At 44.2% G+C, this 21871-nt stretch overlaps 1 protein-coding gene and 1 long non-coding RNA gene across 4 annotated transcripts; one reads left to right on the forward strand and one right to left on the reverse strand.

Moving 5' to 3' along the window:
* Positions 1 to 10981: 10981 nt before the first annotated feature.
* On the reverse strand, positions 10982 to 16071 carry LOC123051508 (uncharacterized). 3 transcript variants are annotated; one of them, XR_006424193.1, is made up of 4 exons: positions 15705 to 16071; positions 15402 to 15601; positions 12172 to 12251; positions 10982 to 11415 (listed from the first exon to the last, which is right to left on the reverse strand). It is a non-coding gene; the product is annotated as an uncharacterized lncRNA (long non-coding RNA). The 3 variants fall into 3 exon arrangements; XR_006424194.1 differs by having other exon boundaries at positions 15508 to 15601; positions 15705 to 16070; XR_006424195.1 differs by lacking the exon at positions 12172 to 12251 and having other exon boundaries at positions 15705 to 16069.
* Positions 16072 to 18855: 2784 nt separating this feature from the next.
* LOC123048658 (uncharacterized) lies at positions 18856 to 21311 on the forward strand. Its single transcript, XM_044471709.1, has 2 exons — positions 18856 to 19011; positions 20551 to 21311. Exon 2 carries the CDS (start codon positions 20560 to 20562, stop codon positions 21151 to 21153), a length of 594 nt encoding a protein of 197 aa, XP_044327644.1. The 5' UTR covers positions 18856 to 19011; positions 20551 to 20559; the 3' UTR covers positions 21154 to 21311.
* The last annotated feature ends 560 nt before the right edge of the window (positions 21312 to 21871 follow it).

Raw genomic sequence — 21871 nt, forward strand, 5'->3', positions numbered from 1 at the left:
GTCGACTTTAGTGATAGCCGGCTGGGGAAGGCGGCCCAAATGCTTGGAGTGCTTGAAGGCCCAAAGGCCTGATAAATCTTCTGAAGAACCGGGGTAGTCGGTTAGGCTACCCGTGGTCGTTTACCCCGACACACCCGGTCATCACGTGGTGTCTCGAAACGACGAACTGTAGCAACGGTGCATACTCAGGGAGAACTCTTTTACCTTGAAATTTAGTGAAGGGATCATCTTATAATGCTACCGCCGTACTAAGCAAAATAAGATGCATAAAAGATAAACATCACATGCAATCAAAATATGTGACATGATATGGCCATCATCATCTCGTGCTTTTGATCTCCATCTCCAAAGCATCGTCATGATCTCCATCATCACCGGCTTGACACCTTGATCTCCATCATTGCGTCATGGTCGTCTCACCAACTATTGCTTCTACAACTATTGCTAACGCATAGAGATAAAGTAAAGCAATTCAATGGCGTTTGCATTTCATACAATAAAGAGACAACCATAAGGCTCCTGCCATTTGCCGATAATTTACAACACATGATCATATCATACAATAACGTATATCACATCATGTCTTGACCATATCACATCACAAGATACCCTGCAAAAACAAGTTAGACATCCTCTACTTTGTTGTTGCAAGTTTTATGTGGCTGCTATGAGTTTCTAGCAAGAACCGTTCTTACCTACGCAAAAACCACAACGGTGATTCATCAAGTTTGCTGTTTTAACCTTCTTCAAGGTCCGTCTATAGTCAAATTCGATTCAACTAAAGTAGGAGAAACAGACACCCGCCAGCCACCTTTATACAAACTAGTTGCTTGTCAGTCGGTGGAACCGGTCTCATGTGCGTGGACATGTAAGGTTGATCTGGGCCGCTTCATCCCACAATACCGCCGAATCAAAATAAGACGTTGGTGGTAAGCAGTATGACTATCACCGCCCACAACTCTTTGTGTTCTACTCATGCATATCATCTACGCATAGACCCGGCTCATGATGCCACTATTGGGTAAAGTTGCATGAAAACAAAAAAAAAATCCTACGCCCACGCAAGATCTATCAAGGAGATGCATAGAAACGAGAGGGGAGAGTGTGTCCACGTACCCTCGTAGACCATAAGCGGAAGCGTTTAACAACGTGGTTGACGTAGTCGAACATCTTCGCGCTCCAACTGATCAAGTACCGAACGCACGGCACCTCCGCGTTCTGCACACGTTTAGCTCGATGACGTCCTCCGCCTTCTTGATCCAGCAAGACGGCGAGGTAGTATATGAGTTCCAGCACCACGACGGCGTGGTGTCGGTGATGGTGAAGTGATCTCCGCAGGGCTTCTCCTAAGCACTACGAAAATATGACCGGGGGTGTAAACGGTGGAGGGAGCGCCGCACAATGCTAGGCAATTGTCTGTTGTGTGCTAGGCGCCCCCCTCCCACATATATATAGGTGGGAGGGAGGGAGGAGGAGCCAAAGGAGGCGCCCAAGTAGGAGGAATCCTACTTGGGGTCTCTCCCAAGCCGCGCCCCCCTTTCCTTATTTGGAGCGCGGGGAAAGGCAGGGGAGTGTGCCCCCCCCCTTTCCTTTATCCCATGAGAGGGAAAGGCGGGAGGGGCTAGCCCTCCCCCTTTTCCTTCCCTAGGACTGGCCAACCAAGGGAGGAGGCGCACCAGCCCCCTTGTGGGCTGGTCTGTCCCCTCCTTTGGCCCATAAGGCCCATAACTTGCCGGGGGGTGCCCGGAACCCCTTCCGGTGACCCGATTCCTTCCAGGTACGTCCTGAAACACTTCTTCCGGTGTCCAAATACCATCGTCCTATATATCAATCTTTACCTCTTGACCATTTTGAGACTCCTCGTCATGTCCGTGATCTCGTCCAGGACTCCGAACAACATTCGGTCACCAAATCATATAACTCATATAACACTATATCGTCAACGAACGTTAAGTGTGCGGACCCTACGGGTTCGAGAACTATATAGACATGACCGAGACACCTCGCCGGTCAATAACCAGTAGCAGAACCTGGATGCCCATATTGGCTCCTACATTGTGACGCCCGGGTAATTACGCGTCTCGGTTACTGTTGTTAATCTCGCGTTAGTCCGAAACCGATCCAAATTCAAATTTGAAAATCAAGGCAAACATCAAAAGTTTTCAAACTTTAAAACTAAAATGTTCGAGAGGTGACAAATAATGCGTAGGTAATTATTGGTGGAGAAAACCTCTTTTTATAAAGTAGTTAAAGGCGCTAAATTAATAAAACAAAGCGGCAGTAAAACTAATATTTAAATGTCTTTTAAATACTAAACAAATATAAACTAATTGTTTAGTTTGCCAAATCAATTATGGCAGTGTCATAAGTATTAGTACTAACTTAGGGGCTAGATTGATAATTTGTAAAAACAAAGGTAAAAATAAACAGAAAAGAAATTAAAGAAAAGGAAAAGGAAAACGAGCAAACCAAAAAAAATAGGAAAAGAGAACAGGACCCCCCCTGCTGGGCCACTTGGCCCAGCTGGCCTCAGCCGCCCGAACGGGCCGGCCCACCCCGGTCCACCCCCCCTACTAACCCCCGCTGCCCCGTAACCCTAGCCCCACTCCCCCACTCGTCCCACCCCCGCACATCTCCCTCGCTTCCCCAATCTGGATCGGGGGGAAAACGGCGCCCCGACCCCGCCGCCTCACCCCTACGCACTGTCGCCGGCTGGCGCCGCCCGTCCCTGCCGGCGCCTCCTCGTCGCCTCCCCACACCACCTCCTCTACCCTCCTTCCCGACCAGCCTCCTGGCGCCTCTACTTCCTACCAGCGCCACCACGCCACTGCCGCACGACCCCGACGCCGCCGCCACTCGGAAGCCCCGCCGGAGCCGCCCCGCCACCCCGTCGTCGTCGGTGCCGCCTCCCCGTCTCCGTCGCACGTCCTCATCCCCTCCTCGCCGGACGCCATCGACGCACGCCGCCCCGCTGCTGCACCACCGCCTCGACCTCGTCGTCGTCCCCGTCATCCTCCTCGAGCTGCTACCTCTACCCTACACCGTACGGTGAGGCCAAACCTCGGCCTCTCCTCCTTCCCCCGTCCCCATGTGCACACGTCGCCCTCGCACGCCGTTGCCACCTGACCCGCGCACCGGCCGCACCCAGTGTGTGCGCCGGCGGCCGCCGGCGGTGCTCTTCCGCTGCTGCTGCGGCCCGCGCGCTGCCGGCGCCTCCCCCTGCGACCACCCTTCGCCGTCTCCCCTGGTCCTGGCCGCCGGCGAGCGTCGTGCGTGCCCAGCGCCCCTCGGGCATGCGCCCGTTCGGGCTATGCCCGTTAGCCACGCGCCCACGCCCGCTCGCCCGACCCACAAGGCCCCTGTGCCACAGACAGGTGGGCCTAGCCCCTGAGAACGTTTATTAATTAATAAAAATAATAAATAAAAATAAAAATAAAATAAATTAATAATAATAATAATAAATTAATTATTAAAAATAAATAAAATAAAGTTATAAAAATAATAATAATAAAATTTAGTTAATTAACTTAATTAATCTGTTTAATTAAATAAGTAAAACTAATTATTCAATTAATAAAAACTAACTACTGTTTAGTTAACCTGAGACTATGACGAACGGGACCCACGCGTCTGTTGACCCAGTCAACAGATGGTTGACTGATGACATCATGCTGACCTCATGCTGACGTCATAATTAATTTTCTAATTGAATTAATTCTATTAATTCTAGAAATAATTTAAATCTTTATAAATTAATATAAAATAATCCGTAGCTCGGATGAAAAAACTTTGTACATGAAAGTTGCTCAGAACGACGAGACGAATCCGGTTACGCAGCCCGCTCGTCCGCCACGCATCCCTAGCATAACGAACATGCAACTTTTCCCCTCCGATTCATCTGCCCGAAAACGCAAAACACCGGGGATATTTTCCCGGATGTTTCCCCCCTTCACCGGTATCACCTCATACCGTGTTAGAACACGTCTAGCTCTGCCTGTTGACCTGTTATGCACTTGCTTGCTATGTATTTACTGTTTCTTCCCCCTCTTCTCTTCGGTAGACCCCGTGACGATGCTGATGCCCCTGTGGTCGACTACGTCACCGATGACCCCTCCTTCTTGTCTGAGCAACCAGGCAAGCCCCCCCCCCCTTGATCACCAGATATCGCCTATTCTTCTCTATACTGCTTGCATTAGAGTAGTGTAGCATGTTACTGCTTTCCGTTAAATCCTATCCTGATGCATAGCCTGTCATTGATGCTACAGTTGTTACCTTTACCTGCAATCCTACATGCTTAGTATAGGATGCTAGTGTTCCATCAGTGGCCCTACACTCTTGTCCGTCTGCCATGCTATACTACTGGGCCGTGATCACTTCGGGAGGTGATCACGGGTTTATACTATATACATTATATACATGACACATGTGGTGACTAAAGTCGGGTCGGCTCGAGGAGTCCCCGCAAGTGATTCTGATGAGGGGGCTGAAAGGACAGGTGGCTCCACCCCGGTAGAGGTGGGCCTGGGTTCCTGACGGCCCCCGACTGTTACTTTATGGCGGAGCGACAGGGCAGGTTGAGACCGCCTAGGTGAGAGGTGGGCCTGGCCCTGGTCGGCGTTCGCGGATACTTAACACGTTTAACGAGATCTTGGTATTTGATCTGAGTCTGGCCATTTGGTCTATACGCACTAACCATCTACGCGGGAGTAGTTATGGGTATCCCGACGTCGTGGTATCAGCCGAAGCTCTTTTGACGTCAGCGACTGAGTGCCGCGCGCCGCATTGGACCGTAAGCTCGCGCTTGTATTAAGGGGGCTAGGTCTGCTTCCGGCCGCGTACGCAACGTGCAGGTGTGCATAGGGCGATGGGCCCAGACCCCTGCACGCATAGGTTTAGACCGGCGTGCTGACCTCTCTGTTGAGCCTAGGTGGGGCTGCGACGTGTTGATCTTACGAGGCCGGGCATGACCCAGGAAAGTGTGTCCGGCCAAATGGGATCGAGCGTGTTGGGTTATGTGGTGCACCCCTGCAGGGAAGTTTATCTATTCGAATAGCCGTGTCCCTCGGTAAAAGGACGACCCGGAGTTGTACCTTGACCTTATGACAACTAGAACTGGATACTGAATAAAATACACCCTTCTAAGTGCCAGATACAACCCGGTGATCGCTCTCTAACAGGGCGACGAGGAGGGGATCGCCGGGTAGGATTATGCTATGCGATGCTACTTGGAGGACTTCAATCTACCCTCTTCTATATGCTGCAAGATGGAGATGGCCAGAAGCGTAGTCTTCGACAGGACTAGCTATCCCCCCTTATTCTGGCATTCTGCAGTTCAGTCCAGTGATATGCCCCTTTACACATATACCCATGCATATGTAGTGTAGCTCCTTGCTTGCGAGTACTTTGGATGAGTACTCACGGTTGCTTTTCTCCCTCTTTTCCCTTTTTCTATACCGGATTGTCTCAATCAGATGCTGGAGTCCAGGAGCTAGAGATCCCGAGGATGATGCTACATGGAGTTCGGCTTCGAGGAATAGTTAGGAGGTCCCAGGCAGGAGGCCTTGCCTTTTCGATCGTTGCTACTTTTGTGCTAGCCTTCTTAAGGCAAACTTGTTTAACTTATGTCTGTACTCAGATATTGTTGCTTCCGCTGACTCGTCTGTGATCGAGCACTTGTATTCGAGCCCTCGAGGCCCCTGGCTTGTATTATGAAGCTTGTATGACTTATTTTTGTTTTAGAGTTGTGTTGTGATATCTTCCCGTGAGTCCCTGATCTTGGTCGTACACATTTGCGTGCATGATTAGTGTACGGTCAAATCGGGGGCGTCACATACATATTCTACGGAGATCTTTATCGGTCGAACTGTTATGACAACATATGTAATTCCCTTTGTCCATTGGTATGTTACTTGCCCGAGATTCGATCGTCGGTATCTTCATACCTAGTTCACTCTCGTTACCGGCAAGTCTCTTTACTCGTTCCATAATACATCATCTCGTAACTAACTCATTAGTCATTAGCTTGCAAGGCTTCTTATGATGTGTATTACCAAGAGGGCCCAGAGATACCTCTCGGATACTCGGAGTGACAAATCCTAATCTCGATCTATGCCAACTCAACAAACACCTTCGGAGATACCTGTAGAGCATATTTATGATCACCCAATTACGTTGTGACATTTGATAGCACACAACGTATTCCGCCGGTATCCAGGAGTTGCATAATCTCATAGTCGAAGGGATATATATTTGACATGAAGAAAGCAATAGCAATAAACTGAACGATCATTATGCTAAGCTAACTGGTGGGTCTTGCCCATCACATCATTCTCCTAATGATGTGATCCTGTTATCAAATGACAACACATGTCTATGGTTAGGAAACCTTAACCATCTTTGATCAATGAGCTAGTCTAGTAGAGGCATACTAGGGACACGATATTTGTTTATGTATTCACACATGTATTTAAGTTTCCGATCAATACAATTCTAGAATGAATAATAAACCTTTATCATGAATAAGGAAATATGAAATAACAACTTTATTATTGCCTCAGTACTGTTATGAACTTTTGAAATATGTTGATATGATAGACTTTGACTCTTCCCTCTGTGGGTGTGAAAGCTCTTAGTTTGGGTTATTTTAAAAGATCTCTCTTAGGCACCATGCAAAAAAAAGATGTCAAAAACCCTAAATGGGGGCTTGTGCTTACCCAAAAACTAGTGACCAGGAACCATGGGAATGTTAACATAATGGACAAAGTTGCAGCCTACAAGAGGAAAAAGAAGCTGGAAGTTCCTCCTCCTTACCAAGTTAAATCCTTTCCTACCATTGGTAATGTTCCTTTAATTGAGCAAGCATCCAAGATGGATATTGTTATTGGTGCTGATAATAGCAGTAGAGAGACCATTCTTAATGATTTGGTAGATGTTGAAAAAAAATGTTTGACTTTTGCCAATAAAAACCATGAAACTGCTTTTCCACCAAATTTGGATATTGGTGTAGATGGTAGTATGTCATCGCAATTTTCATTTTGGTTGTCCTACTGAATGTTCCTGCCAGTCCTAGCTCATCTATCGCTCTCAATTTTTAGTCATGGTTGGAGCTTTGATCAGTGACTCCAGAAAATCAGAAAGCATGTCTAAGGCTCAAGGTAATGTTGAAACTTGGGAGGCAATCAAATCATATGCTTTTTGGGTTGTAATAGCTTAAACTAACTATTGCAGACATCGTGGTTCTAAATTTTCTGATTGTATTTATTTCGTAAGTAGTTAAGATAACTCAGAGAGGTATCACTTTATCGTCGTCCTTAACACCCTTTTATTTGTCATCTTTGTTCTCTTAGTCGTCTTTTGACTTGGTATCATAGATGAATACTCCCTCGAAAATTCATTAAGTTCATTTTTATATCAAACTCTTATACAAAATTAGACTATTACACTTACGATACCATTTGAGATATTTTATTATGTCATTTTACTATCTCGTTTATAAAATACATGATGTCCTTTATAAATGGTATTTAAGCTTTTCTATCATTGTCAATTATAAGGTATTGACTTTTTGAAATTATATTAGATAAAAATCAAGATCTTGTATAAATTTCATGGAAATGCATAATTCTTATTTATCAGTACTGGATACATGTAAAATTAAGTTACAACTTGGAGATTGTGTAAAACATCATGCATTTTGGAAGGGAAATACTTTAACCATGTGGTAACCGTGTGGCAGATTGCAAAACTGCCACACGCATCTACCGCCGTCAGATCCGACCGCCCTCCCGATTTCCTTCCTTTCCTGCACGTCCTCCCCGACCGCCCTGATCTCCTTCCTTTCCTGCACGTCCTCCCCTATTTTATCGCATACACCCGCTCGTGCCTTCCTAATTTTCGTAATCGTCAGTTACGGCCCCACGCGGCTTCCCGATTTTCAGGCAACAATAATGCTTCGATTGGGATTTGATCTCTGGTCTGCAGGTAATCAACGAAGGGAGCTAACCACCTCACCTATAACACTCATTGTTGAACAAGTTAAGGGAAATACTGTTTTTGACATGTTTTGCCTTTAATATGTTAGCACTAAAAAACTTTTTGTTTCACCTATCAAACTTGACACATAAACTTTTCCCGTGGTAAATTCTCCATCACCACCACGATAAATGGCACACCACCAACATGATAACTTTTGTATACCAAGCGGGACATTATGTGTAAGTAGCATGGTCATAAGCACTGAAGGTGTGATAACTTTGGTGAAAGCATCGTGGTAACTTTGATCATTGGGAAGAAATTTGTTGAACCCGAACCCCAACCCCCCCCCCCCCACCCCCCGGTAATTTCTGTAAATACCACGATAACATTCACACCATAGAGCTGATAATTTAGATACAAACATCGTGGTAACTTTAACCATTGGGGAATAAAATGTGAAAAGATACCCGATAATTTATGTGTAAATAGATGGTAATATACGCAGTGCACATTTGATAACTGAGGTAGAAACACCATGGTAACTTTCACCATAGGGAAGAATTTTTTTTTGAAAAGATATTCCGATATCTTCTATGTAAATAGCACTGTAGTATACCTCCCTCCCTTGCTATTTTTATGTGTAAATAGTATGAAAACATATGCACTGCGATAACTAAACACCATGATATGTTTTTGACCCGTGGGGGGGGGGGATTTTGCTGAAACATACCCCTGATAAATTTTGTGTAAATAGCATGATATTTTAAGCACTGCGGGGTTGATAGGTTACCTAGAATCACCATGATAACTTTTTGTCCCGGGAAAAAGTTGTTCAAAACATCCCCGATAATTTTTGTGTAAATAAAATGATAATGTAAGCACCACATAACCAATAACTTACATATAGACATGATGGTAACTTTTTACCAAAGGAAAACAAGTTGTTAAAAACATACACTCGCCTCGCGGGGCCTCTTGGATGAACACAACACATGGTGTGCCACGGGAAAGTCCCATAATGTTTAGTGTCATGAGGGGCACACGTGCTCGTGGGTCGGCCCAGAAAAACGGCCCACTTTGACCCGTTATAGGTGTGATAAGTTATGCAAAAACATCATGGTAATTTTTGACCTATGGAAAAAGCTACCAAAACACACCCAGGTTTTTAGGTGTAAGTACCATGATAATATAGGAACTGTAGACCCGGTAACTCATGTACAATCCCCCATGGTAACTTTGACCGGGGGGAGGTTGATGTAAACATACCCTGATAACTTATGTGTAAGTACCACGTTATTTTACACATTGAAGACCTTATAACTTGTGTAAAAAACACAGTGGTAACTTTGAAAGGGGTGTAGTTGTTGAAACATAGTATCTGGTAAGTTCTATGTAAATAGCACAGTAACTTACGCAACACAGGCCTGATAACTTGCATACGAATACCGTGGTAACTTTGACCTGAGGGGAAATCGTGGTAATTTTCTGTAATAACACAATTGTAAAAAAAAGGGGTCAAAATGATTAGTTTCTTTAGTTTGAGCAACAAATACCTAAGGTTGAGTTGGTTGTGGTGGCGCGCTTTGGTCCCAGGGAGTTGTGGGTTTGAATCCCACATGCGCAATATTTTTTTATCATGCGGTAGACGTGAAGAAGTGACAGATTTCTCGGGGGTGGGCGCGAGATATGCGGGAGAAGCAGGTTTCTTGGGCGAGCCTACGTGGTCGTCCGGGAGGAGGCGGGGTCGAAGGAAGGGGGATCGTGTGGTACTTTGAAGTGAAAGAAGTAGAGGTGTGGAAGTTTTGCTTATATGGCACACATGTGCCAAATATCAGAGTCCATATTTATATATGCCTTGAAGCTTTTCCTTAACCATTTTTTTGCATATTGTTTAAATTTTAGTGGTGAAAGTACAAATATCTCCTCCATGTTCTTTTTACAAATATTGCAAGACAAGATATTTTCTCTATGTGCATATTGTAGATGACATTTGAAACTTTGTAATAGTGTTACTAAGTTAATATATTAAGAAGGTAGTAAAATATTACATTTCAAGTTGACATGCATGTCTCATAGATTACAGAGTGAAAAAATGGGGCGAGATATCAAAATGTTATTTGCCATGTGACCACTACATATTTTCCACAAACTTGCCATGTTTTGTAGAACAAAAATCCTAAACTTGCAATGTCACCGTTACAACTTTTCTTAATTTGCCATGATTTCAGAAATTAAATTGTCTAATTTGCCATGTGATTTTTTTTTACAAATTTCTCTAACTCTACCTTGATTTATGAAAAATAATTTTCTTAAATTGTCATGTGACCATTATAAACATTTTTTTTTCATAAATTGCCATGATTTTAGAAGACAAAATCCCTACATTTGCCATGTGACCAATACAACATTTTGTCTAAATTTACCATAATTTAGGACATTTTTCGTTTCTTAATTTTGCCATGTGCCTGCATAAATTTTCCACGAGTTACAGAACAATTTTGTGGTTCTGCCATGAGTGTCATGATTTTTCATGCACATGTAATAATTTTCATTACTCTAGGGAAGTTATTTTCTAAATTTGCCATGATTTTAGAGAGAGAAAAAATCTAATTTTTTGCCATGTTCATATTTTGATTTTTTTAAATAAATTCACCATTTCAACATTGACTTATTATTAATAGTTTGCCATGTTTCTTGTTTCCAACATTGTTTGCTTAAATATGCAATGTTATCGTAATTTAGGTTCCCATTATTGTTTTGTAGTTTTCAACTGGCAAATTATATATTTTTTGTCCTTTTTATGGTTGTTTGACATGGCAATTTTATGAGGTCCTGGCAAATTTTGTGTTTTTCCGGGAAATTTATGCATTTTTTGTTACAATTTTTTTACACATTTTTTATTTGTTTCTTTATTCTTTGGCTTCCTGGCAAATTTACACATTTTTTTATCATTTATGTTAAAATTGTTTTGAGACGGCAAATTTTAGAGTCTTGACAAATTGATGCATTTTTATGGCACAAAATTATGTTTTTGTTGTCCCAAGGTATTTTTGTTTGTGGACACGACTAGGGAGCACAGGTGTGCTCCCTAGAGTTCCCTGGCATACACCCCATTTAAGGAAATATATCTCCCCCGTCTAAAAAGAGGAACCAAAACAGGAAGTCCCAACAACTGGCCCCCGCGCACCAATCAGAAACAGGAAAAAATCTCTCGTGCACCAATCAGCAACCCTCCCCGATCACGTGCACGAAAAAGGACGTGAGTTCCCTTCTGATTCTGAAACAGGAACGCAAAAAGGCCCCCCACGCCCCACATGTTGTCCATCTCACCAACCCAATGCATGCCTCCATCCTCCATTCCAAAAAAGAAAGATCTTGACCCAGATGAAAGTTCCATCTCGCCCCCCATCTCCTCTGGTGGACATGACCATGCACTAATAACTGCACACAAAAAGAAGGAACTCTCATCAATTTCACGCTACAGGTAGCCCTGCAATTGCACCCAACTCAGCAGTAAAAAGGGACAATAAAAATCCTAAGAAAAAATGTTATAGTTGTTTAGGAAAAACAGAAATCCAGCAAGAAAAGATTTGCCTACAGTGCAAATCCTACTAAAATGGTTATGAGACACTTTTTGCTTGATTTGTATGATACTCTTGTGTGGATTTTTGGTTAGACAAGTTGTGTCGTGTTGTGGGCAATTTTCACTATGCTTGCAGGCAACTTCTATTTTTAAAAACAAAATTAACAGTAGACAGTGTTTTGGGTTGTTTTGGGCTTGCGGTGCAAGCAAATTTTGTGGTTTTGTTGAGCACAATGCTGCGCAGTGCCATACAAGATTGGTATGGTGAACAAAAAGGGCTTAAAGGGTAGAATCCAAGTGGAAAGATAGGATTAAAGTGGTTTTTTTGTATGTTTTTTTCATGGAGATCAAATGTTTCTTTGTTTTAATTTGTAGTATCAGACCCATTAACCCTGTGTGGTTTCCGGACAAGGCAAGTAATGTGTTCACAATTAAAAAGTTTATCTTTATTGTGGATCATTATTGCTTTCATGGAACATATATTCATGGTAAAAAATTGCAGATTTCAAAGTATGATGTGGCAAGTTACTACAGGTTCCAAAGCAACTTGTGGTTCCTACATAGGGTCAGGTGTTCAGCTGAGAACTTGAACAAAAACTTGGGATGGGGGGCACCTTGAATGAACCCCTATGCATGCTGGGTCAATTCAGGCTGCTGCTAATCACGATTTTGCTCGTCCCAGCCAACTCCTAATCTGATACAAGAAAGACAAAAGGAAAAAATATGGAAATGGGAAGATCAGCGCCCCCATAATGGTAGAATAATGCATCACAAAACACTTGATGACAACAATGTGAACCTAGGTATGTAAACTGGCCCATGAATGTGATTTGTGAAGAACACATGGATCTGACGATTGTAACTACAATAATTTACATGTATAAAAGTTGCAACCTAGTACGACTTGTGTGTCTACTAAAATATCAAGTATACCAAGTTTTGGAGCATTGAGTGGCAAGTTTTTTAGCAAACTCCAGGCAAACTACTCGCCAAACAATTGGGAAAGTCGAAAATTAAAACAGAGGCACCTACTAATCAAAGTTTAGACAAGTTGTGGGAAGAAAATTGAAAACCACACTCTCAGGAAAAATGATCTGGCAAACTTTGTTGTAGATCTGGCAACTCGTCGCCTCTGCACTGGCAACTTGTCCCCGACCCTCAACCCATCCCCTCAACCTGGCATCCATGTGCATCACTTGCTAAGCTAGGTTCTCCTATGAGAAGACACCAGGGGGAGTCCCGCTCTTTTCCACCGCATAATTATCCATGACCCATGCATGGACGAGGTCAACAAAAGCCCTAGCCCGGCTGCATCGCTGGCTTGTCACGTTCGTCGATCGTCACCGCGAGTAGACCACAAAACTTGACCATAGAACATTCCGCCCCCAGCGTGCAGATTCGTCAATTCAACACCACTACCAATCGATTCAACACCAACACCATAGGTTTCCCCTCGCAGCCCTCCCCAAATCTCCAACAAATTCCACCATGTTCTATATGGGGCAACTTTGGTGCTAAAGGAAGCAACTTTGTAGTAGATTGCCTATCATGATTACCTATTTACTCAAGCACTTCTACTCCTAAGTTGGCTACCAGTACCATCAAGTTGCCACATATCACATATAAAGTTGCCTATCATGACTGCCTATCAACTAAATGCTTTCCCTAAGTTGGGGGTGATGACTGTCAAGTTGTATGACATTGCTTCTAAAGTTGCATAACATCATCTCTAAGTTGCCTAACATTAACTAGTGAGTATCCTAAACATTGTTCTAACTTGCCTACAAGTACTTTCTAGTACTATAAGCAACTTAGCTTTAGAGGCAGACAAATCTTAGAAACAACAATGGGCCAATTTTCATTTTATAGTAGGTAACTCGTTAGTGACGGCACGACTGAGCGTCGTTGGTCGGCGACTAATTTACAATATAAAGCAACTTGTCAATCACAAATAGGCGACTAAATTCAAAATCTGCAATGACCGATGATAGGCAACTTAGAGACAATGGTAGGCATCTGAGCATCAACGGGTAGACAACTTAGCCTCCGTGTTGGGCAAAGTTAGGAGAAAGTTAGACAAATTCACTAGTACACATAGTGCAATGAACTGTATATCACTAGAGTTGCGTTCGTTAGGAGGAAAGTTGCTTTGAAAGTGTCGTAAAGTTGATACCCCAGGAAGATTCGCCACTTTCCTCGGACAACAAAAGTGATGTGAAGTTGCCAACCCCCAGACAACTTACCACTTGTCGCAGGCAACTAACGGATGTTATTTAGACAACTTCGCCTCTATGCCCCTAGACAACAAAACTGGTGCGAAGTTTGCCACCCCTAACAACTAGTCTCTTTGCTCCAGGCAATTAGTGGTTGTTGTTTAGGCAACTTTCATTTTATACCAGCCAACTAGTGATTGTTATTTAGACAACCTCATCTCTAACCCTGACGACGGACTAGTGACAATGGGGTGGAAGCTGAGGGGCAAGGAGCTGCTGAAGGTGACAGCGTAAACGTGCCTTGTACCAAACAACTAATGGTGTTGATTATGGTACAATAGAAATGGTTTGCTTGTTTGATGAACCGAACGAGAAGTTATTTCAGTGTATCAAATTAGTGGACAAAAAAATATCTAAGAAAGTTAGGTGATTTAGGCAAGTACTATTTATATGTAAGCAATATATCCTATTGGAAATAGCAACTTTTGTGAAAATTAAATTAATTTGTTGCTAAAACATATCTCTGGGAAACTCGCGTCAGCATCTCTAGCAACTAACTATCACGCGTTGGGTAAGTTTTAAAGATGGGTGAAATAAAATCCAAGCCTCAGGAGCGGATCTCTGGGCAACTCACGCCAGCATTTCTAGCAACTAACTATCATGAACTGGGCAAGTTTTGACCACTTTTGGCACCCCGCGCATCCCACAGATGTTGATCTCTAGGCAACTATCATGAGTTATGCAAACTTGGGACAATATGGCAACCTATAATTATTGGTGAGGTGAGCTTATATAGCATAGTGCACATACTTCCACAAAAACCAATCCAATGTGAAATCCCACTGACCAAACACATATTCGACATAGAACTACTACTCTCAAATCTTCCATATATACTAGATAATTTATTGAAAGAAAATTCCTGATATTATTAGGCAAGTTTAGTGCAAAAAATTGACTAAAAAAACTTTTTTTTGGCTGGACCTAGAATGCACAAGAAATTTATACATTGTATGTAGGACAGATCATAAGCCTACAATATTGAGAATGCAGCAACAAAAACTACAGTCAGTACGTAAAAACATAATATAGTCAACACTCTACTGTCTAGTATATACATCCATCTTAAAAATGCAAAATGTTGTAACTACTACAACACCAGTTCATATCAATAACCTAGGAGGCACATCATACACATTGATTATCTATGACGGCACCTATGATTTTTATTCCACGCCCAACTATATGCTCTTAAAAGACCAAGAACAAAACCACAACAATCCAGACTCCTCGATGTATGCAACAATGCAATCCTAGGCTGCATCTAGGATAGTGCATATAAGTGTCCAATCTTGGATAAAAGAAAAGGTACAGTGTGTCAATGGTTTAATCACTGTATCACCTCATTGATTGGTTTTGCACGGAAAATGAAAAGAGTTGTCTCCCTATTGACATAAGCTTGCCTAAGTGTTGGTTGCAACTTGCCCGCTTGCAGTGAAAAAAGCAAATTCGCTCTCCCCTTCCTCTTACTATCCGAACGATAGTGGCAATTCATATCAATAGTTAGGCAAGTTTTTGTACAACATAAAAAGTACAGGCTTTGCGGGAAAGCATCTGGCAACTACTCATACCGCAAACTCTAGCAAACTCGCATCAAATCTCCATGCAACTCGCGCTCATGCCTGCGGCAACTCAATTGGCAAATCCAAAACTGATTCAGAAGTCAGAACGCATCACCCTGTGGACGAAGCGCTAGAGGGGAATCTATAGTGATGTACTGCGCGTCTGTGCCGCATCCACCTCGCCGCAATTCTCGCCGTTGTCCACAAACCTGCGGGGAACCAACATCAACCTCCCCAATACGCCGCCATATCCGACGATTCGAGTGGAAGAAGTCGCATGCATGCGTGCAGAATTGGGCTCGAGATGCTTACTGGTGATTTGCTTAACTGCTGACGAAGGCGCCACAGGCGAGATGGTCACGTTGTTGCACGGACGCACGGGTCCCTCTCCCTCCTCCAGCCCTCGCGCCCGCACGAACACGTCGCACAGGGGAAGCAGTGCCGCCCAGACCCCCTCCCTCCTACCTCCGCCTGGTGGTCACCGCGCGTGAATGGCGCTCTGGCCCCTCTCTCTCCATAGAGTGGTATTTCTTCCCCTTCTCCGCCATGGAATCGAGGAACGAGGCGGTGGATTTGGGAGAAGAAGCGGCGCGTGGCCAGGAGGAGGAGCGGGGCGGCGGCCGCGGAGCTGCAGTAGAGTGGATAAGGTGCAGGAGGAAAAGATGTCGACGTTTTGCTCCGTAAGCCCGACAGTGCGGCACCTGGTGATTGGATCACGATCCGACGGCCCGGAAGGGTGTGTGCTCGGTAAGACTAGTTTTAGGTTTGTTTTAATGAATGGTAATTTTTCTATTGTAATAGACAGGTAAGTGGGTCTTTGCGAGCTGGCCGTTGCGTAGTCATTCCGCTGGACCGAACGCGTTTAGGACTTTTTTTTTTTGAGAAAAACGCGTTTAGGACTCGATTGTTGGGTTGTTCGACGCTAACCTGGGCATCACGAAAATGGTCAAAATTATCCGGCACGTTGACCATGAGTCGAGTCGATTTCGTACGGATGGACGCGGAAAAGGAAAAGTATTAGTGGGAACGCTCACATGAAGAGTCGTAGATAGACATGGGTCGTCCGCCGCAAGCCATCCAACGGCCATGGTGGAGAGTAGAAGCATTCGGTCGCTACATGCTTCCCCTTCCGCCACCGCCGGCACTCCACTCCCCTTGCTTCTGTATCTGTAGAAAAGAATCGACGAAGATTCATACGGCTCCAACTCCTACTACAATCGATCCAGGCTGATTTAGGTAGGGATCCAGGCTGTGTAACAAACCTAGATCGATCCTGCCAAGATAATCTATTTTCTGAGGGGAACTGACGGGACATGTAAGTATATTACTAGAAAGAAAAATATATAGCTTCTTTTTTCCTCTCTTATACGAAATAAAAAGATTCTCCTCTCTTTGCAGAGAACTGAGGTTTTCTTTTTTTACAGTATAAACTCAAGATTTTTTTAGCTGGATTCTCCAATTCCATTACTTAACCTTGCACAACAAATCATGATCCGTCCATTATCCAACTGTGTCCTTCCACCAGGTACAGAGCACCCGAGTTGATATCATTGAGCCACTGATGGAGTTGCATGCGGTTGAGTGCTCCCTTCTCCCACATAGAAATTCCTTCACAGGATTTGACCTTCTTCCCCTGGTTAGCCTTGTTTCGAATATTCCGCCATTCCCAAAGAAGATAAGCACCAAGTCACGCTTGTCTGGTTTCAATGACCATAAGTGATCAAACATGGTCGAAGGGGTTGCACATTCCAGAAGAGCGTGACCATAAGTCACGCTTGTCTGGTTTCTCCTCCATCTGCAGCTCCCTCCAAACCTGTTTAATCTTCTTGCACTTCCTACTCTTTTGACAGTACAGGCTTAAGGTTTTATCGCAAGAGCTATTTATCGCCTTCCGCAAGGCAGACCTATGGCTCACCTCTGGGCCGAACCAGTACTATCGTGGTGGAAGCGACTTTTTTCCTCTGTGGTTTCTTATCAATTTTTTATTGTTTGCAGTGATTTTCTCTGGTTTCCTTCAGCTCTTTCTTTTTCTTGTTTCGATTTTCCTAGTTTCTAGCTTTGATTTTTCTTCCTTGTTTTCAACACATGTCTACATTTTCTGTACATATTGTACATTTTTCGTATACACCAGGATCATTTTGGTATGCATATTTAACATTTTTTAAAATATATATTTCGATGTCTATTTTTTCATACACATTGTACATTTATATGATTGAATTTTTTTCAAATACATTTTTTGAGAAAAAATCGAATAAATGTTAAATATTGTTTAAATACACGCTAAAACAAATTGTAAACTATGTGAACATTTTCTTATGTTGTATAAACATTTAAAAAAAATCGCAAACGTATTTTGAAACATGTGAAGATATTTTAAGGGTCGTGCTCCGGTCTATGAGCTGTGCGGTCTGAAGCAATCTCCCGGTCAAGCGTCGCTATAACTTTTGCAACAAAAGTCATGTTGCAAAACTCTTTTGCAACACATGTCTTGTTGCAGAATATTTGTAACAAAGGTTGCGTTGCAGTTTTTTTTGCAACAAAGTTCTTGTTGCAGAATATTTTTTAGATTTTCTTAACACATATTTCTTATTGCAAGTTTTTTTGCAACAAATGTCTTGTTGCAGAAAGTCCCCGCGTTGCATTGCTTTCGGTCATGGCCTCGAGCAGAAGCTCGGTCTTGTTGGGGAAGGGAGGACCTATGCGATGATGGTGGTGGTGGAGACGATGCAGCATGGGGTCGGAGCGGCATAGCTAGGCAACGACGGTTGGAGCAGAGCTCTGACGTGTGCGCTCGAGCGGCCATGGCCACAGGTAGACGGGGAGAGGTGACCTCGTCGACGCGCTTGTGGGTGGCCTCATCTGCGTGCTGTCAGCTTGACAGGGAGCTCGAAAGAGCAAGAGAGGATTCATATCCAGATCCCGCGATTCATCATTTGTTGCGGTGGAGGGATTGCAACAACAGCTCAGTTGTGAAAACTAGTCTAGTTAACACATTCCTCCCGAGCCATCGTATTAAAATCCTATCTAAGGGCCACGGAGCCGGTGGACGTACGTGTTGTTATCGGTCAGGTGATTTGAATCATTTCCCATATTTCAATATGTAACATACTTTTTTGAATGGTATGAAATTTTTTCAATCACACAAAAAATTTACATCTGTATAACATTTTAAAGAAATCTAGTACATTTTTTTGAAACCTTTATTTTTTTAAATGTCACCAACATGTTTTTAAAATGATGTCAGGATTGTTTAAAATTACAGTAAGAAACATTTTACACTGTGATAACATTTTAAAAATTATGCGATGAATGATTTTAAATAATTAAGTAACATAATGTTGCAATATGTGTATTCAATTATTTTCGGTATACTTTTTTTTAGAATCATTTTCGGTATACAAACAAAAGAAACAAAACGAGACAAACAAAGCAATGAACGAAAGTTGTAAGCAACTAACGGGCCGGCGAGAGGGACATATCCGCAGCAGGAGTCCACAAAGGTTGGGCCCGCGGCTTCTTCGGCCGAGAGCGACGACGAGTCGACGCGCCACCGCCACCGCCGCCGCCTCCGCCTCCGCCTCGCCGCCTCCTCCCCGTCTCCGGCGGCTTCCCGTAGGTAATTTCGCGCCACCTCCTCCGCTGTCCCCCCTCATCTCACCTCTAGTTCTAGGGTTCGCACCATCACCGCTGAGCTCCGCCACGGTCGAAGCCCTAGCTTCTTTGATTTGCCTATGCGACGGCGCGCTCTTGGTCCATCCATCTAGGGTCCAGACTTCCATCCGCATCTCCCTCCCCGGCGAGGTCCGAGGGCACCACGGCCGTCGCCAAGTTCACCTCACCTTAGCCTTTGTCGTCTGTGGACATGTACTATATATGTAGCTGCTTATCATCTGCAAGTCGTTGAAATACTAGCGCTGAATGGAAGTCGCTGAATGATTGCCAGAATTGAGTTTGTGATGCTCTTGGTAAACTGATACTTCGAAAGTAATGATCCATTTCTGACGATATAGTTGTTACTAATCTCTGCCATACGGTTGTGATTTTTCTGTAATGCAAGAATCTAGGTTGATGATCCAGCGGCAGTAGGTTACGTTTCTGCATTAGGTGCATTTCTGCTGCTATGTTTACTGCCTGCTGTCACTGCCACTGTGAACATTGCCGCTGTGGTGATCATCACCATGCCATAAAGTTGCATTTTTTTAGGTCTTAGGATCGAAGCAACTCTCGAGCTGTTATCACCAGCATTGGTCCATATGTAACAAGGACCTTAGCACAACTCTCGAGAGCCACCTTGGGCATTCTTTGGTCAAGCGCCATACAGACACCATCCCTAAGTGCATTAGCATTTGGAGCAGCATTTTGCTCTAGCCTGCATGATTTTTCCATTCTTATCCCTCATAAGACACCCTGTAGTAACCTGAAGGGCATCATGACGGAAACCATCATCAACATTGATTTTCATGAAGCAGTGTTTTTGGCTTCCAATACTTCAATGTGTTTTTGGCTTCTCACCCTGCCCAACACCGGAATCTAACCTTCCACAGATCAAAAGCAGTGTCAACTGCACACTGAACACTAGATTTAATAGGTTTCTTCTTCACACCATGTTTTCTAGAGTTCCTTGCATTCCACATACAGCCCACATACCACACAGGAGAAGGCAAGAGTCATGGTCGATTTAGCTTTGGTGGTCATCAGGTCAACCGCCCAACGCTTGGGATGCATTATAGGGAGTTTAAAATCAGTCAAATCCCTAAAAGTGCTCCAGAACAGAACATCTTACAGCATGGAACACAGTCTCATCCTCCAATTACTTTGAATTTCACGGCATGGAACAAACTGATTAATGACATGCCACCAGAAGCATTTAACTTTCGGGGCCACAAAAACATAACAGTATGCTACTCCCTCTGTCCCATAATATAAGTACGTTTTTGACACTACACTAGTGTCAAAAATGCTCTTATATTATGGGACGGAGGGAGTACCTTCTAGGACATGCCAATTACTCTCCTTTTTATTTGACAAAGGCAGCTGCTGAATGTTGTAAGCTGAACTAGCTGAGTATTGCTTGTGCATATGACCTCTGCTATGCTTATATAAGTTATTTGAGATGGAGTAATATCGACTAACCGATGCTGTTTCCTTTTGCAAGATCAAGTGAATGATGGAGGCTGATCTGAAGGCCCAGGCGGCCACCGCGATGGGGTTGCTGTGTGGCATCTCCCGTGCGAGTTTGCCTCTTGAGTTCATTGACTTAGCTCTTCGCACCATCCAGGAAACCGACTCTGCCATCAGGCCGCAGGTCCAGCCAGATGCTGCTGTGCAACGGCTCACCTCCAGCCACTCTCTGGCCTTTGCGACTCGCGAGGTAGCCGAGCTGGAGCTGTCAGTGGAGGCAGCCATCACGGTCGTCTCCCGCTGGCTTGATCCCAAGGTGGATGGACTGCAGGGGCTGCCGGCCAACGCGTGGAGGGTCCAGTCAGATGAGTTGGTCGCTGCCGTGGCCAATGCCGGTGAGATGCTGGAGGCAGCTGCAATGCATTGGTACTATGCATCTGGTGTCCTTGATGTAATCGTCACTTGCTGGTTCAACCACATTCCTCTCAACGTTCGCGAGGCTTGGGTGCAGGATGCGAGGACATCGCTCGCCTCTGCCCGTGATCGTCTGAGTGACGCGCACGCCAGCGTCAGCAAGGCATGCGCCGCCGCCACCGGAGCCCGCGACGCCGGCAAGATTATCCTTGACCTCCTCTAGTATCAAGACTAGCATCTTTTATGGCTTCCTGTAGTATCAAGACGCTGATGTTTATCCTTGACTTCCTCTAGTATCAAGAGTAGCATCTTAATTTTATGGTTGCCGCTGCTGTTTATGACTCGGATCTTTTTGGATAAGAATTTGCATTCCTAGCTGTATACGTACTAGTATATGTTTGGTCATGTGGGAGTTGGAAACTAAAGTGTATGGCATAGATATATATTATCAACAGTACTCCCTCCGTTTCTAAATATAAACTTTTTTAGAGATTTCATCGGTACCGGAGGTAAACGCCGCTGTTGTATGCGCTGCGGACTCTCTGGCATTACGCCGCTGTTGCTGCTCCAGGCTGTGGAAAACCCTAGCATTACGCTGCTTCCACAGGCTCCACGCTGTGAAGATGAACAGCTGTATGGCTCTAATCCACCAATCTTCAAGACAGTCATCTGACGATCAGGATGTTGAGCGCCATGAGACATTTATGCCAAGTTTCACGAGCATAGACACACAGGGTAAGGATGTGGTCCATCGTATCCTCTTCCTGACAACAAGTGAAGTTTGGTCTTGCGAGGCATGCCGGCAGTCAGAGGTCTAGAGTCTACGACATTGCACCGTCAACCAAGCGAAGTCTTGCATTTAAGCGGAGCCCAACATCTCTGGATCGTAGACGCAGTAGGGAAACGTGTCATGCCCTGACGGGCCCGTGGGACTCTAGAAA

The sequence above is a fragment of the Triticum aestivum genome, chromosome 2D (genome assembly GCF_018294505.1).
Source record: "Triticum aestivum cultivar Chinese Spring chromosome 2D, IWGSC CS RefSeq v2.1, whole genome shotgun sequence".
NCBI classification, from domain to species: domain Eukaryota; kingdom Viridiplantae; phylum Streptophyta; class Magnoliopsida; order Poales; family Poaceae; genus Triticum; species Triticum aestivum.

Bases quoted from the DNA above. Each gene is read 5' to 3' on its own strand.
- LOC123048658 (XM_044471709.1), top strand. From the start codon at position 20,560: ATGATGGAGGCTGATCTGAAGGCCCAGGCGGCCACCGCGATGGGGTTG.